This window comes from Chlorocebus sabaeus, chromosome 2 (assembly GCF_047675955.1).
Source record: "Chlorocebus sabaeus isolate Y175 chromosome 2, mChlSab1.0.hap1, whole genome shotgun sequence".
Taxonomy (NCBI): Eukaryota; Metazoa; Chordata; class Mammalia; order Primates; family Cercopithecidae; genus Chlorocebus; species Chlorocebus sabaeus.
In genome coordinates, this window is record NC_132905.1 from 1,292,681 (window position 1) to 1,308,785 (window position 16,105).

At 49.9% G+C, this 16,105-nt stretch overlaps 1 protein-coding gene across 6 annotated transcripts in view; it reads left to right on the forward strand.

The window, feature by feature from the left end:
* The window catches only part of TCFL5 (transcription factor like 5), a 21,839-nt gene continuing 5,734 nt past the window's right edge, over positions 1–16,105 (forward strand). Inside the window, exons 1-6 of one of the 6 annotated variants that reach the window (XM_073005340.1) lie at positions 152–787; positions 1,468–1,654; positions 2,238–2,400; positions 4,529–4,772; positions 7,208–7,349; positions 15,857–16,035. In XM_073005340.1, coding sequence (XP_072861441.1) covers positions 153–787; positions 1,468–1,654; positions 2,238–2,400; positions 4,529–4,772; positions 7,208–7,349; positions 15,857–16,035 — 1,550 coding nt within the window. In that variant the 5' untranslated portion in view covers position 152. Of the gene's footprint in view, positions 788–1,467; positions 1,655–2,237; positions 2,401–4,528; positions 4,773–7,207; positions 7,350–8,074; positions 10,862–15,856; positions 16,036–16,105 lie in introns of those variants that run through there. The other 5 variants (XM_073005341.1, XM_073005347.1, XM_008011596.3 and 2 more) reach the window with 5 other exon arrangements.

Below are 16,105 nucleotides of genomic sequence, written 5' to 3' on the forward strand. Positions count from 1 at the left end.
ACTCAGCGGTTTTCCCTCCCCCAACGGCGCGCCAGCTGTGGCCGGCGCAGCGTAGTGCTCGGGCCGGGGGTCGCTTCCCGCCTCCCGCCGCCCGCCGCCCGCCGCCCGCCGCCCGCGTCGCCCTCGCCGCCGTTGGGCCGCGCCGCGCCGCCATGTCGGGCCCCGGGCCGCGGGAGCCGCCGCCGGAGGCAGGCGCGGCAGGCGGCGAGGCGGGCGTCGAGGGCGCGGGCGGCGGGGACGCGGCGCTGGGCGAGCAGGGACTGAGCTTCACGACCACCGACCTGAGCCTGGTGGAGATGACGGAGGTGGAGTACACGCAGCTGCAGCACATCCTCTACTCGCACATGGAGGCGGCGGCTGACGGCGAGCTCGAGACGCGCCTCAACTCGGCGCTGCTGGCGGCGGCGGGCCCGGGCGCGGGCGCGGGCGGCTTCGCGGCGGGCGGTCTTGGGGGCGCAGCACCCGTGTACCCCGTGCTGTGCCCGTCCGCGCTGGCGGCCGACGCGCCCTGCCTGGGCCACATCGACTTCCAGGAGCTGCGCATGATGCTGCTGAGCGAGGCGGGCGCGGCGGAGAAGACGCCGGGCGGCGGGGATGGGGCGAGGGCCCGGGCCGACGGCGCCGCCAAGGAGGGCGCGGGCGCTGCTGGACCCGAGGGCGCGCCCGAGGCCCGGGCCAAGCCGGCCGTGCGCGTCCGCCTGGAGGACCGCTTCAACAGCCTCCCTGCCGAGCCGCCGCCCGCGCCGCGCGGCCCCGAGCCCCCCGAGCCGGGCGTGGCGCTCAACAAGTGCGTGCCCGGCGGCCGGGGGCTGGCAGGGCCCGGGTGGAGGCCAGGGCCGGGGCGGAGGCAAAGGGGGCCCTCGCTGTGCACGCCCCCAGCCTGCCCTCCCGGCGGCACAGGGCGCGGACCCCACCGGGTGTGGGGCCTCCCCGAAAGGCTGTGTGCGCTGTGCGGGCCCCGGGGAGCAGGTACTTCCTGGAACTAAACCCCCCCCCCAGTGGCCCCACCTGGAGAGTGGGGCCGAGCGCGCAGAATTCCTGGGAACCATGTGCTCCGGGTGGCACTCTTAGATGTCAGGGAAGCCTAGGAAGGCCCGACGCGGGTTTGCAGGCTTTGAGCTCTAAAATGAGGCTCCAGCCTGCAGCCGCCCCCTTGGTGACCCTCAGGAATGGTTGTGGAAGGGGCTGAGTCCGCAGTTTTTTGCTCATCCCAACCTGTAGTTGTCCATCATGGTCAGACTGGAGGATGGCAGAAGTAAGATTGGTGTCAGGATGTGACGAGAGCAGGGAGGTGGCGCAGATTTGGGACTTCCACAACAGCACGAGTTGATAACTGTTGTGTAGAGATTTCCAGGATGAGAGTTGAGTTGCTGTCTGGAAAAAGTGGCCAGAGCCGTGAGAGTGGGATGGTGGATGCTTGTCTGCCACGTATTCCTGACACTTCTGAGCTTTCTTTTGTCTTGGCAGTTTGGTAACTCTCATTCGACATCCATCTGAATTAATGAATGTTCCTCTTCATCAACAACAAAACAAATGTACAACATTAGTGAAAAATAAAACTGCTGCTACAACTACTGCTTTGCAGTTTACATACCCACTGTTTACTACAAATGCTTGCTCTACTAGTGGAAATTCTAATCTTTCACAGACACAGGTAGGGAACATGATTTGTGAAGCTTTGCTCTTTTGTATTAAATGGGTAAATTTTAACTTATTTTGGTTAGGTCCCAAGTACTTTTTTTTCCCTTGAGTGAGCTTAATAACCTTTTAAGCTGGGCGCCGAGGCTCACACCTATAATCCCAGCACTTTGGGAGGCCAAGGTGAGTGGGTCATTTGAGGTCAGGAGTTCAAGAACAGCCTGGCCAGCATGGTGAAACCCCATGTGAAAATTAACTGGGGGGTAGTGGCAGACACCTGTAATCCCAGCTACTCAGGAGGCTGAGGCAGGAGAATCGCTTGAGCCTGGGAGGTGGAGGTTGTGGTGAGCTGACATCCCGACACTGCACTCCAGTCTGGGCGACAGAGTCGAGTCCCTGTCTCAAAAAAAAAAAACCAAAAAAACAGCTGTGCAAGTTGAGTATGTGGTATGGGAATGTTTTAAAATCTTCAGTGCAACTAAAGTTCTCCAAATTATGTATTAGTAGCTTTGATGTTTGTTAAGTGCATTTTATTTGTGCAGTAAAGAGGACATTAAGTCACATATTGATAAAATTCCTGTTGCTTCATTTTTTTCCAGAGTTCTAGTAACTCATGTTCTGTCCTTGAAGCTGCCAAGCACCAGGATATTGGATTGCCTAGAGCATTTTCTTTCTGTTATCAGCAAGAAATTGAATCCACTAAACAGACATTAGGTAGTAGAAACAAAGCTTTGCCTGAGCAAGTTTGGATTAAAGTGGGAGGTAAGCGATGAAGCAGCAGGTAGTGGGAGCTTTCTTGTGACCGAGCCCTGTGGCTGATGGTATTTTGGCCTTGCGGGGGGTAGGGGAGACAGATGGTTTGTACACATGGGAAACAGTCTTGGAGGTGTCCGTGTATCTCCGGATCCGTCCACCCGCTTCCCCGTCTTCTCACTTTAAACATTATTCTGATTCACAAATATAATTAACCTTGATGTGGGAACATTGAGTTTGAGGGCTTTTTCATAACATTAAAGTGATAGACTTACATAAATTTTCCGTTATCTTCAGGTTACTGAAAGTACTTTATAGTTTTTTATTTTCCTTATTTTGTACTCCATGAGTGAGGCAGGCATCTAACATCTGCTGAAAGCCTTTGGTTAGGTGGATGCTAATAGGAGGACCCTGGGCTGCCAGCGAGAGGCCGTAAGGTGATTCAGAAAGTTTGGAAATAAAGTCACTGCTGAAGGCACTGCTGTGCTAACCTGCCTAGCCCCTTCCTCCCTGGGAAACACCTGCATAGTCCCTTCCTGGGAAACTGATTTGTCAAGTGACCCGATGAAAAGAACACTCCTTACACTCAGCTTTCCAAGAGTTGGTGAAGACAGGACGGGGATGGAGAGCTACTGCCTTCTCCCGTGTCAGTCACTCCTTTTCCTCCCTGCAAAATTTTATGCCAAAGTGTATGTTCACATTTGTAAGATACAAAGATGAGTATTAAAGTAGCCTCTGTGCTGACTACTCAGGTTAAGGAATAAAATGTCACCAAAACAACTGAATTCCTCTCTCCTGCTGAAAGCTTCTTCATCCTTCTGTAATATGTGCTCTGTGTGGCATACACGTGCACATGAGCACGCCTGCCAGTCACGTGCCTGTGGTTCTTTGATGGATACAGTTCCACATATGCACACGTGGCACAGCCTGTTATGCAGCAGAAGAGCTCGGACGCTACTTCTTACATAATGCTTTGGGGAGGAGAGCCACTTCTGAGGCAAGGGCATACACTTAATGCTGCTTCAGTTTTGTTCTGAGCATTGCAGTAAAAATACTGTCATATTAAAATAATTGGGTTTTTTTCTTGTTCTTAGAATAATTGTATATAAAGAAAATATTTTTGGGAGGAAATATGTCCAAGTAGTTTTTAAATATTTTTCCCATTCTGACCTTGAGAAAAAGTAAACAACTTCTTGTTTTCTGTATTCATAGGTAACACCTGTTGATTAAAGAGAGGGACTTTGGGCCGGGCATGGTGGCTCAAGCCTGTAATCCCAGTACTTTGGGAGGCCAAGGCGGGTGGATTACAAGATCAGGAGCTCGAGACTATCCTGCCTAACACGGTGAAACCCCGTCCCTGCTAAAAATACAAAAAAATTAGCTGGGTGTGGTGGCGCATGCCTGTAGTCCCAGTTACTCAGGAAGCTGAGGCAGGAGAATGGTGTGAACCCGGAAGGCGGAGCTTGCAGTGAGCTGAGACCACGCCACTGCACTCCAGCCTGGGCAACAGAGCGAGACTCCATCTCAAAATAAAAAAAAAAAGAGGGACTTTGGATGAGGTCATATTGGTTGTATAGCACTTGGAAGATGTATTTAATTTGATGATTGATTCTCGTTCAGTTTCATTGTTTTTGTTTTTGTTTTTTGAGACGGAGTCTCGCTCTGTCGCCCAGGCTGGAGTGCAGTGGCACGATCTCGGCTCACTGCAAGCTCCGCCTCCCGGGTTCATGCCATTCTCCTGCCTCAGCCTCCCAAGTATCTGGGACTACAGGCGCCCGCCACCATGCCCGGCTAATTTTTTTTTTTTTAAATTTTAGTAGAGATGGAGTTTCACCATGTTAGCCAGGATGGTCTCGATCTAACCTCGTGATCCACCCGTCTCAGCCTCCCAAAGTGCTGGGATTACAGATGTGAGCCACCGCGCCTGGCCGTTCAGTTTCGTTATATAAAATAGGCTTGGACTTCTGTTCCCTGCTGACACTGAGTAACTGCATTAGTACATCTCTTTGTGGTTCGGTTCTCTGTGCTGCTTACCAAATAATGTTTATATCTTGGATTGAAAAGGCCAAAACTCTGTTCAGCATTAATTGAGATAAGAATAAAAAATTAAAAACCACTTTTTTCTTCTTTTGCAAAGAAGAAGCGCTATGCAAACAAGCACTGAAGAGGAATCGGAGTAGAATGCGTCAGTTGGACACAAATGTAGAGCGAAGAGCCCTCGGAGAGATTCAGAATGTGGACGAAGGTGCCACTGCCACACAGGGCGCTTGGCAGTCTTCGGAGTCCTCACAGTCAAACCTGGGGGAGCAGGCCCAGAGTGGGCCCCAGGGAGGAAGGTCTCAGCGTAGAGAGAGGCATAACCGAATGGAAAGAGATAGAAGGTAATACGTGCGACTGCTTGTCAGGCTGGCTCATAAATGATTACCTTAGTCATACATGGTTATCACAGATAAAATGATCCTTAGCCATTTCTGCGTTCAGAGGGAAGAAAGGAGGTAGGAGCATCGTTAACTTTCCCAGATGGATCAGGGATCCCCCAGACTGCGCCCAGGCTCGCTGGCTCATTAGGAGGACTCCTGGGACTCAGCATGTAGTTACTCTCAGGCTGTGACTTACTATGGAGAAAGGATGCCAGGTGAGATCAGCAAAGGTCATGGGAGGAAGGCAGGAGATGAGGTGCAAGCTTCTAAGAGCGTGCCCTGTGGAGTCAGGCAGGATGCCGCTCATGCCCCAGTCATGTGGTCTGAAAACGTGGGTGAGGTGTTGCCAACCAGGAAAGCTTGCTAGAGACCAGGGGCGCGTTACGTAGGCACGCCCTCCCTGCATGCAGCCGCAGTCCAGTCTCTCAGAAGGAAAACAGGTGATCAGCGTCAACCATATTGTTTGCACAGTGTAGGTCCTGGGAGCCACTCTTAACTCTACAAATCTAGGTTCGCAGACTCCACTAAGGGCCAGCGCTGACTGCAGGCCTTTCTGAGGAGAGTGATCAGGCTGTTATGGTAACTGCTGCTTAACCAGCCAACTGAATTCTGCAAGTTTTCCTGGTTCTTTTAAGATTGCTGGGAAGAAGGAGGTTAAAATTGTTATTTAAGTGGTTTTGTCTGTAGATTTTATTTGTAGTATCCTTCTTTGTAGAATTAAGAGGTAGTTAGTTTTTTTCTATTATAATTGGGTTTTCTTTTTTTTTTTTTTTTTTGGTGAGATGGAGATTTACTCTTGTTGCCCAGGCTGGAGCGCAATGGCACGATCTCAGCTCACTGCAACCTCCACCTCCCAGGTTCAAGTGATTCTCCCGCCTCAGCCTCCCTAGTAGCTGGGATTACAGGCATGCGTCACCACGCCCGGCTAATTTTGTATTTTTAGTAGAGACGGAGTTTCCCCATGTTGGTCAGGTTGGTCTTGAACTCCTGACTTCAGATGGTCTGCCCGCCTCGGCCTCCCAAAGTGCTGGGATTACAGGCGTGAGCCTCCACGCCCAGCATGGCAATTTCTTTTAAAGGGATCTATTCAAATTAGCTAGGGCAGGGTGCAGTGGCTTATGGCTGTAATCTCAGTACTTTGGGAGGCCGTGGTGGGAGGATTGCTTGAGCCCAGGGTTTGAAACCAGCCTGGGCAACATAGCAAGTCCCTGTCTCTAAAGAAAAACCAATACTAGTGGTGGTGCACACCTGTTGTCCCAGCTACTTGGGAGGCTGAGGTGTGGGAGGATCGCTTGAGCCCAGGAGTCAACGCTATAGTCAGCTGTGATCCTGCCACTGCACTCCAGCCTGGGCCACAAAGTGAGACCCATGTCCCAAAGAAAGAAAATAAAAAAGCTAGCTATATATCTTTTTATGATACTTACATACACAGACTAACTGAGGGCCTTCCTCAGCCTACTGTGAATTATGAAGGGCATTTTGCTTGCTCTGACATTTATTTAATAGACATTCATTGAGTAGCTGCTATGTAGAAAGCCTTACACCGTATGTCGACAGTTTGAAAGTTTGACTTCTAGCTCTACTGGATAGACTTGTGGTTAGAGTTGAATGAGCTGATGCGCAAAGAGTGTTTGGCTCAATGCCTAGAAGTCCAAAAGCACCTAGTAAATGCCAGCTGCTGTTTTACCAGCAGAGTCTCTAATTAAAATTCTAAATACACGGTGTGAAGACGAGTAACAAAGGCCATATTGAATAAGTTGCTGAGTATCTGCTTGTTTAGGACTTTGCATGGTACTGAATGTAATATGTAAAAGTTTAAAAAACAGTCTAATAACAAGACTTCAATCTCTACAAAGACTGAGTTTCAGAATATTAACAGAGTGTTGGGCCGTGATCCTTTCAGAATCAGGGCCCCTTGGAGAATCTGAAAGCTGTGCGTGAGTTCCCGGTAGGGTTTTTAGCCCGTAAAGGGCAAGTAATATCAGTCTTGAATGAAAGAGTAATCTGCCCACTTTGGACCCCTCAGTGGTCCAGACGGAGGAAGGTGTCAGACCAAAAATGTTGCTTCCAATTTCAGGGGCTTTGGAACCATCCCTAATCCAGAGACTTGAACCTGGCCCATGAGAAGTCAATAAGGAAAGCTCCAGGGAGCGTGTGGGTCATGGGGCTGCCGAGGGCACCCAAGGATGCTCTGGCCTCCCAAAGGCAGTAGCTGCCTCTGTAGACAAGGCCGTGGCAAAGCTGTGGGACTTCCTGTGGTGATGGGCATTTCCGTGGCACTCAGTGGCCAGGCTTCATGGGCTCTGATTCCTTCAAGTACTACAGTGAGATGCTTCCTTTTACGTGTTTGTTTTGCTCCGGCCTCTCTCGGTGATGACTTTGGGTTTTGACTGTAGGCGCAGAATCCGCATTTGCTGTGATGAGTTGAATCTCTTAGTACCGTTCTGCAATGCCGAGACTGACAAGGCCACAACTCTGCAGTGGACCACAGCATTCCTGAAATATATCCAGGAAAGACACGGAGATTCTCTTAAAAAGGTTAGTGGTAGGCCAGGTAGATTTCCAGAATTTTATAAATTTTACTTATCCACGTCCCTCTTTTTTCCTAAGGATAACTCAGACTATCCTTTGCTTCCTGGAATCTAACGTCAAATACTAAGTCCATTATGAACAAAGCTCTGCTCACTAATGATATAACTTGTCATTTACTGAAGTGTTAGTCACGGCCTACATGTGTTACACTGCAGTGTATAAATGACTGTGAAGAGTCAATTGTCAGATAGCAGATTGGGCCCGTGCTCTGCACGGTATATTGTACTGGGGCTAACGGGTGTGTAGGACATGATTTTTGCCCTCGGAAAAACTTGTGAAAGGGATAAAAGCAAGAATAGAAAAACAAAAACCGGCCAGGCACAGTGGTTCACGTCTGTAATCCCAGCACTTTGGGAGGCCCTCTTGAACCCAGGAGTTTGAGACCAGCCTGGGCAACATGGCAAGACCCCATCTCTACTAAAAAGACAAAAATTAGCCTGGTGTGGTGGCATACGCCTGTAGTCCCTGCTACTCGGTGGGGGGCTGAGGAGGGAGGATCGATTGAGCCAGGGAGGTGGAGGCTGCAGTGAGCTGAGATCATACCACTGCACTCCAGCCTGGGCAACAGGGCAAGACCCTGCCCCACCCCCACCCACCCTAAAAAAGAAAGAGAAACAAAAATGCAGGTACGTGACAAATAGTCTGATATGAACTTCAAATATGCCCAACAGGTTAATAAGAAATATACTTCTGTGGACCGGGTGACTAAACCTCTGTGGACTGGGTGACTATACTTCTGTGGGCTGGGTGAATATACTTCTGTGGACCGGGTGACTGCCTCTGTGGACTGGGTGAGTGTAGTTCTGTGGACCAGGTGACTATACTTCTGTGGACAGGGTGATTATGCTTCTGTGGACTGGGTGACTGTACTTCTGTGGACAGGGTGACTATACTTCTGTGGACTGGGTGAGTGTAGTTCTCTGGACCGGGTGACTATACTTCTGTGGACAGGGTGACTATACTTCTGTGGACTGGGTGACTGTGCTTCTGTGGACTGGGTGAGTGTAGTTCTCTGGACTGGGTGACTATACTTCTGTGGACAGGGTGACTATACTTCTGTGGACCGGGTGACTATACTTCTGTGGACAGGGTGATTATGCTTCTGTGGACTGGGTGACTGTACTTCTGTGGACAGGGTGACTATACTTCTGTGGACCGGGTGACTATACTTCTGTGGACCGGGTGACTATACTTCTGTGGACCGGGTGACTATACTTCTGTGGACAGGGTGATTATACTTCTGTGGACCGGGTGACTGTACTTCTGTGGACCGGGTGACTGTACTTCTGTGGACTGGGTGATTATACTTCTGTGGACTGGGTGACTGTACTTCTGTGGACTGGGTGATTATGCTTCTGTGGACCGGGTGACTGTACTTCTGTGGACCGGGTGACTGTACTTCTGTGGACTGGGTGATTATACTTCTGTGGACTGGGTGACTGTACTTCTGTGGACTGGGTGAGTGTAGTTCTCTGGACCGGGTGACTATACTTCTGTGGACAGGGTGACTATACTTCTGTGGACTGGGTGACTGTGCTTCTGTGGACTGGGTGAGTGTAGTTCTCTGGACTGGGTGACTATACTTCTGTGGACAGGGTGACTATACTTCTGTGGACCGGGTGACTATACTTCTGTGGACAGGGTGATTATGCTTCTGTGGACTGGGTGACTGTACTTCTGTGGACAGGGTGACTATACTTCTGTGGACCGGGTGACTATACTTCTGTGGACCGGGTGACTATACTTCTGTGGACCGGGTGACTATACTTCTGTGGACAGGGTGATTATACTTCTGTGGACCGGGTGACTGTACTTCTGTGGACCGGGTGACTGTACTTCTGTGGACTGGGTGATTATACTTCTGTGGACTGGGTGACTGTACTTCTGTGGACTGGGTGATTATGCTTCTGTGGACCGGGTGACTGTACTTCTGTGGACCGGGTGACTGTACTTCTGTGGACTGGGTGATTATACTTCTGTGGACTGGGTGACTGTACTTCTGTGGACTGGGTGACTGTACTTCTGTGGACTGGGTGATTATACTTCTGTGGACTGGGTGACTGTGCTTCTGTGGACTGGGTGACTAGGGAGGAACCGGCATGTTAGCGCCTGCATATCCAGTCTCTCAGGACAGCCACCCTGCCGTGATCCTGTCTGCATGGTCATGGCAGTGGCCTGCAGGAAGCCATTGTTGTTGGCTGGAACTGGACGTGTGGTTTGAATGTGGGAGTTCGGTCAGCCCCTCAGTGGCCCAAAAGGAAGACGGTGTCAGTCACAGGGCTGGTTCTGGGCCCTGCCCTGGGGGGACCCGAGTTCCAGGTCCCGGCCTCAGCGTTGCAGTGGCCAGGGTGAGTGGCTCTTTGGCCCTCCAGGAGTGAGCAGATCTTAGTGAAATAGATCCACAGGGTCCTGACTTTGTACCTGGTCCAGGCTGTGGGGGAATTGCTGCTGTTGACCCAGGCAGGAGTCTGACTAGAGAACGAGCTAAGGTTGCTGCAACAAACAAAGACCCCTTTCAAGAAGGGCTCCCAGGCCTGGCACAGTGACTCGTGCTGTGATCCCAGCACTCTGGGAGGCTGAGGCGGGTGGATCATTTGAGGCCAGGAGTTCGAGACCAGCTTGGCGAATGTGATGAGACCCCATCTCTACTAAAAATACAAAAATTAGCTGGGCGTGGTGGCACGTGCCTGTAGTCCCAGCTACTCAGGAGGCTGAGGCAGGAGAATTGAACCCGGGAGATGGAGGTTGCAGTGAGCCAAGATAGCGCCACTGCACTCCAGCCTGGGTGACAGAGCAAGACTCCATCTCAAAAGAAGGGCTTCTGTGTCTTGTCGTGGTGGGGCTGGAGAGAGGTCCCCCGCAGCTGGGCGATGGTGAGTGAGGGCTCTTCGCTTCAGCACCAGGCAGAAGTTTGTCTTCTCTCTGCCCCTTTTCTTTTTTTTTTTTTTTTTTTTTTTTGAGACGGAGTCTCGCTCTGTCGTCCAGGCTGTAGTGCAGTGGCCGGATCTCAGCTCACTGCAAGCTCCGCCTCCCGGGTTCTCGCCATTCTCCTGCCTCAGCCTCCCGCGTAGCTGGGACTACAGGCGCCCGCCACCACGCCCGGCCAGTTTTTTGTATTTTTTAGTAGAGACAGGGTTTCACTGAGTTAGCCAGGATGGTTTCGATCTCCTGACCTCGTGATCCGCCCGACTCGGCCTCCCAAAGTGCTGGGATTGCAGGCTTGAGCCACCGCGCCTGGCCGTCTCTGCCCCTTTTCTATGTTCCACATGACATTTACATCTTGTGAGTTGCATAATTTAGGTTCTTTATTTTCATTATGCATTTAATTGCATTCTATAGCGATACTATGTTAAATGTGTTCTAATTGGATCATTTATGGTTATTTACAATGAAGATTATTGTTAGAGGTAGACTGTTGATTTGTTTTGATAAAATAAAGCTTTTGTGTTTTAAAAATGCTTTAATGTTTTGGTTTTGTGTATCTATTAGCAAATCATTATTGATCTAATTTACTCAAATAAGACAAAGGCATTTATAATTTTTGAAATTAAAAAATGTTAATTGTATGTACAGTCAGATTAAGTAGACCAGATGTTTATGGATATATTTTACATACATTCTGTTTGCTGAATATTTCCGAAATGTAATTACATTGAACCTGATTATTTCTGGGTCACATTATTAGACCCACCAAGAAATAGGCTGAGGTCAAGTCAATTCACAATTTTTTCGGGGAATTAGAACCTAAAAAGCCAAAACACATGGGTTCTTAATTATTTCCTTAGTGACTTCCCCCTTTTACTTGCGTGCGTGTTTTTGTCCTTAAAGACATAACACATGAGCATTTTAAGTGATTTCTCTATATTATTTGGTATACATTTCACTCAGCAGGTCTTTTCCAGTGTGACCAGGCACTGCTGACGATGCTGGGGTACCCCGGGCAAGACAGAGGCACGTCTGGCGTGGAGGGAGGCGGGGGACGAGTAAACGTGAAGACAGTGGGAGCAGGGCCTTGCGGGTGGAGGATGCTGCTGAGAACCAGCCTGACTGGGGGGCTGCTTTGGATTGGGTGCTTGAGGGAGCTGGCAGCCGGGACCTGGGAGCTGCAGGGTCTGAGGAGTGCCTGTCTGCCAGCCAGCGTTGCAGGGCAGGGCCCTGGGGCAGGCTGGGGCCTGGTGGACCGCAAGTCCTGAGGGTTGGGGGCCTTGGCAGTCTTTTGGCAGCGAGTGACACGACCTGACCCACGTGACCCCGCTGCTGGGGCACCGGATGCTGGGAAGTAGGAGTTGGGCTGGGGTGAGAGTGGAAACCAGGAGTCTGCAGCAGCTGGGAGATGTGGCTGGCCGGGCAGTGGCTGCCAGGGGGCGGCGCTGGGGAGGAGGAAAGGCACGAGGCTGCTTGTGTTTGTGGCGGTACCAGTTGGGGGGTGTGATGGGAAAAAGGCGTCAGGATTTGGCTTCAGTGACTGGGTGGATGGGGCTGTTTACTGGGAGGGAAGACTCGGAGAAGCAGGATCTCGGCATTCTGGGGGCATCAGGTGGGGACATCGGGAGGCAGGGGATAGACAAGTATGGGGTGAGGGCAGGGCGGCATCAATCACCAGTGATTCACTTCCTGTTAGTTTTCTAGTGAACGTAGGAAGTACAGTGATCATCTGTACACCTATCCTTCAATCTCTGCAATGAACATTTGCCGTATTTACTTTGTACACACGCACAATTTCAAAGACAATTGTAGACACGAACCTTCATCTCTAAATATTTGTACATAAATCTTTGAAAGACAGGCCTTCCACGGAACCCCAACACCACTATCATGCCTCACCAAGATGATGGCAAGTCGTTTTCATATCCCCTCATGCACAGACTGTGTTCAGATCTGTCCAAAATGTTCTTTTATTGCTACCATACCTGCCCAATTTTTTTCATTTTAATGTTTTTTTTTTTTTTGAGACAGAGTCTTGCTGTCTCCCAGACTGGAGTGCAGTAGCATGATTATGGCTCACTGCAGCCTCTGCCTCCTAGATTCAAGCAATCCTCCTGCCTCAGCCTCCTAAGTAGCTAGGACTACTGGTGTGTGCCATCATGCCCAGCTAATTTTATTTTTGTAGGGATGGGGTTTTGACATGTTTCACAGGCTGGTCTCATACTTCTGGGCCCAAGTGATCCTCCTGCTTCAGCCTCCCAAAGTGCTGGGATTACAAGCATGAGCCACCATGCCTGACCAATTTTTTAAATTTTTGTAGCAATAGGGTCTCGCTATGTTGCCCAGGCTGACCTCCCAAAGTGCTGGGATTATCGGCATGAGCCACCACACCCAGCCAAAATGTTCTAAAAATGACTTTCTTAGCTGTTTTTTCCCCACAGTCCAGCCACCCACCCATGGATTATACACCGCATTTGATGATGGTTTTTAAGCTCTTTGAGCTGTAAGAATCCCACCCACACTTATTAACTACGGCATTGAGGTTTTGAAGAGATCAGGCCAGTTATCTAGAGAGTGCCCCACATTCTGGGTTTAGATGACTCTATTTACTTTTGGTAGTTTCAAATTTTGGTGTAATTTCAAACTTACAGAAAAATTGCAAGAACGGTACACAGAGCTCTTTGTAGGCCTGTCTAGGTTTGCTCCATTCTCCCTGCCAGTCCCAGTTTCTCTCCAGTATCTTTGGGATCCATTTGATAGTAAGTTGCAGACACCATGCTTCTTTATACCTAAGTACGTCCATGTTTTTTTGGGTTTTTTTTTTTTTTTTTCAGACAGAGTTTTGCTCTGTTGCCCAGGCTGGAGTGTAGTGGTGCGATCTCAGCTCACTGCAACCTCTGCCTCCCGGGTTCAAGCAATTCTGCCTCAGCCTCTCGAGTAGCTAGGACTATAGGCGTGCGCCACCACCCCCGGCTAATTTTTGTATTTTTAGTAGAGATGGGGTTTCACCATGTTGACCAGGCTGGTCTCAAACTCCTGACCTCAAGTGATCCCACCCACCTTAGCCTCCCAAAGTGCTGGGATTGCAGTTGAGCCACCACGCCCAGCTAATTTTTGTATTTAGTAGAGACGGGTTTTCATCATGTTGGCCAGGCTGGTCTCGAACTCCTGACCTCAGGTGATCTACCTGCCTCAGCCTCCCAAAGTGCTGGGATTACAGGCATGAACCACCACACTCGGCCAGTGTTTACTTTTTTTGTTTGTTTGAGATGGAGTCTCGCTCTTGTCACCCACTCTGGAGTGCAATGGTGTGATGTCAGCTCACTGCAACCTCCGCCTCCTGGGTTTAAGTGATTCTCCTGCCTCAGCCTCCCGAGTAGCTGGGACTACAAACGTGCGCTACCACGCCCAGTTAATTTTTGTATTTTTAGTAGAGACAGGGTTTTGCCATGTTGGCAGGCTGATCTCGAACTCCTGACCTTGGGTGATCCACCTATCTCAGCCTCCCAAAGTGCTGGGATTACAGGTGTGAGCCACCACACCTGGCCGTTTTTAATTTTTTTTGTTTGAGATGGAGTCTCGCTCTTGCCACCCAGTCTGGAGTGCAATGGTGTGATCCTGGCTCACTGCAACCTCTGCTTATTGGGTTCAAGCGATCCTCCTGCCTCAGCCTCCCGAGTAACTGGGATTACAAACGCGCGCCACCATGCCCTGCTAATTTTTGTATTTTTATTAGAGACAGGGTTTCGCCATGTTGACCAGGCTGGTCTCGAACTCCTGACTTCAGGTGATCCGCCCGCCTCGGCCTCCCAAAGTGCTGGGATTACAGGCTTAAGCCACCGCGCCAGGCCCCGGTGTTTACTTTTTAATATCCATAACGATGAAAATGAGGACATTTAACATTGGTGCAAGACTGTTACTCACATTTTGCCTGCTGTCGCAATAGTGCCCACTACAACTTTTTCCACAGTCGGGATGGCATCTGGGACGCTGGTTGTGTGTAGTTGTGAGACGCCCCTGCACACTGGGGGCCCTGAAGGCGCCGACCACACCTGGGGCCTCCCTTGTGGTGTCTGTCCCTCCCTTCTTCACACCAGCAGGTGGCTGAATCCCACTTCGCGTCTCCTTGCCGTCTGCATCAGGCCCTGGTGTCGCTGTCCCTCACATGCTGTCTGGCGTCAGGCCCTGCTGCAGACTCGGACTGGCCTGTCCCTTCTGTCCTCCTTTCCTGTGGACACGCTGTGACTTCTCTCATGATCCTCCTGTGAGAACTCCCTGGACCTCGTGTCCTGTACTGGCAACCGCCCATTTCTCTGCTCTCCTTGGCTGCCCGGCGCTTGTCTGTACCTCTTGAGCTACTGCATCCTCTCTTGGATCCATTCCCAGCAGCCTGTGACCGCAGCCTCCCGTGCTGTTTAGTCACGCTACCATGCCCAGCTAATTTTTGTATTTTTAGTATAGACAGGGTTTTGCCATATTGACCAGGCTGGTCTCGAACTCCTGACCTCAGGTGACCGCCCGCCTTGGCCTCCCACAGTGCTGGGATCGCCAGCGTGAGCCACCACGCCCGGCCCACATTCATTCAGATTTTCATTCTGTTTTTGAACATGCCACTGGAGGGCCTCTCGGCTGCAGAGCAAGCCTTTGTCGCTTGTTCGTGGCAGAATGAGCCGAACGCTGTGTTGTGACCTGTTTTAAAAATAAAGCATCTTGAAAAAGAAAAGCCATTGTCTTTGACCTAATGAGTTTATGCCTCCTTACCTCTGGCCACCTGAGCTCCTTTGTCCACTGTAACCCTCTGGCCTGGGCTGTGCTGGAGTCTTTCTGGGGCTCAGTCATTCACTTTTTTGGTTTTTCGTGTGGGGTCAGTGGTAGTGCTTTCTCCGTCATAATTTGCTTTTATCTTTATTATCCAAAAACCTTATTTCTCTTATTTCCTTCTTTAAGTTTAATTTTAGTCTGGCGTCTTGGGTTGAAAGTTTATTTCGTCTATCTTGTTTTCTAATCAATGCATTATAGTAAATTTGTCCTGGTATACTTTTGAAACATTTCACAGGTTAGGACGCAATGCTTTCATTGTTTCTCAGTTCTAAGTAGCTTGTTATTTTTCTTTTCTTTTTTTTTTTTTGAGACAGAGTTTTGCTCTTGTTGCCCAGGCTGCCGTGCAATGGCGAGATCTTGGCTCACTGCAGCCTCTGCCTCCCGGGTTCAAGCTATTCTCCTGCTTCAGCCTCCCGAGTAGCTGGGATTATAGGTGTATGCCACCACGCCCAGCTAATTTTGTATTTTTATTAGAGACAGGGTTTCTCCGTGTTGGTGAGGCTGTTCTCAAACTCCTGACCTCAGGTGATCCGCCCGCCTTGGCCTCCCAAAGGCCCGGCTGCTTTCTTCCTGTTAATAACTTCCTGGTATATTTTCCTGACATGTAGTTAGAACTATTTCTTTTTTCCTACCAAGAAATTTTTTTTATTGTTGGTATTATTCTTTTTCTTTTTTTTTTTTCTCTTTCTCTCTTTTTTTTTTTTTAGCGAGGGGCTCTCATTCTGTCACCCAGGCTGGAGTGCGGTGCAACCACAGCTTATTGCAGCCTTGTCCTCTCAGGCTCAGGTGATCCTCCTGCCTCAACCTCCCGAGTAGCTAGGACTATAGGCACCCATCACCACCACACCTGTCTTATTGTTATTCTTCTCATATTCACAAATCTAATGTGAGTATCTACTTTGTTACGTTATCATCTCAGTATGTTTTGATGTTATAAAAATTCCTTTAAAACTTGA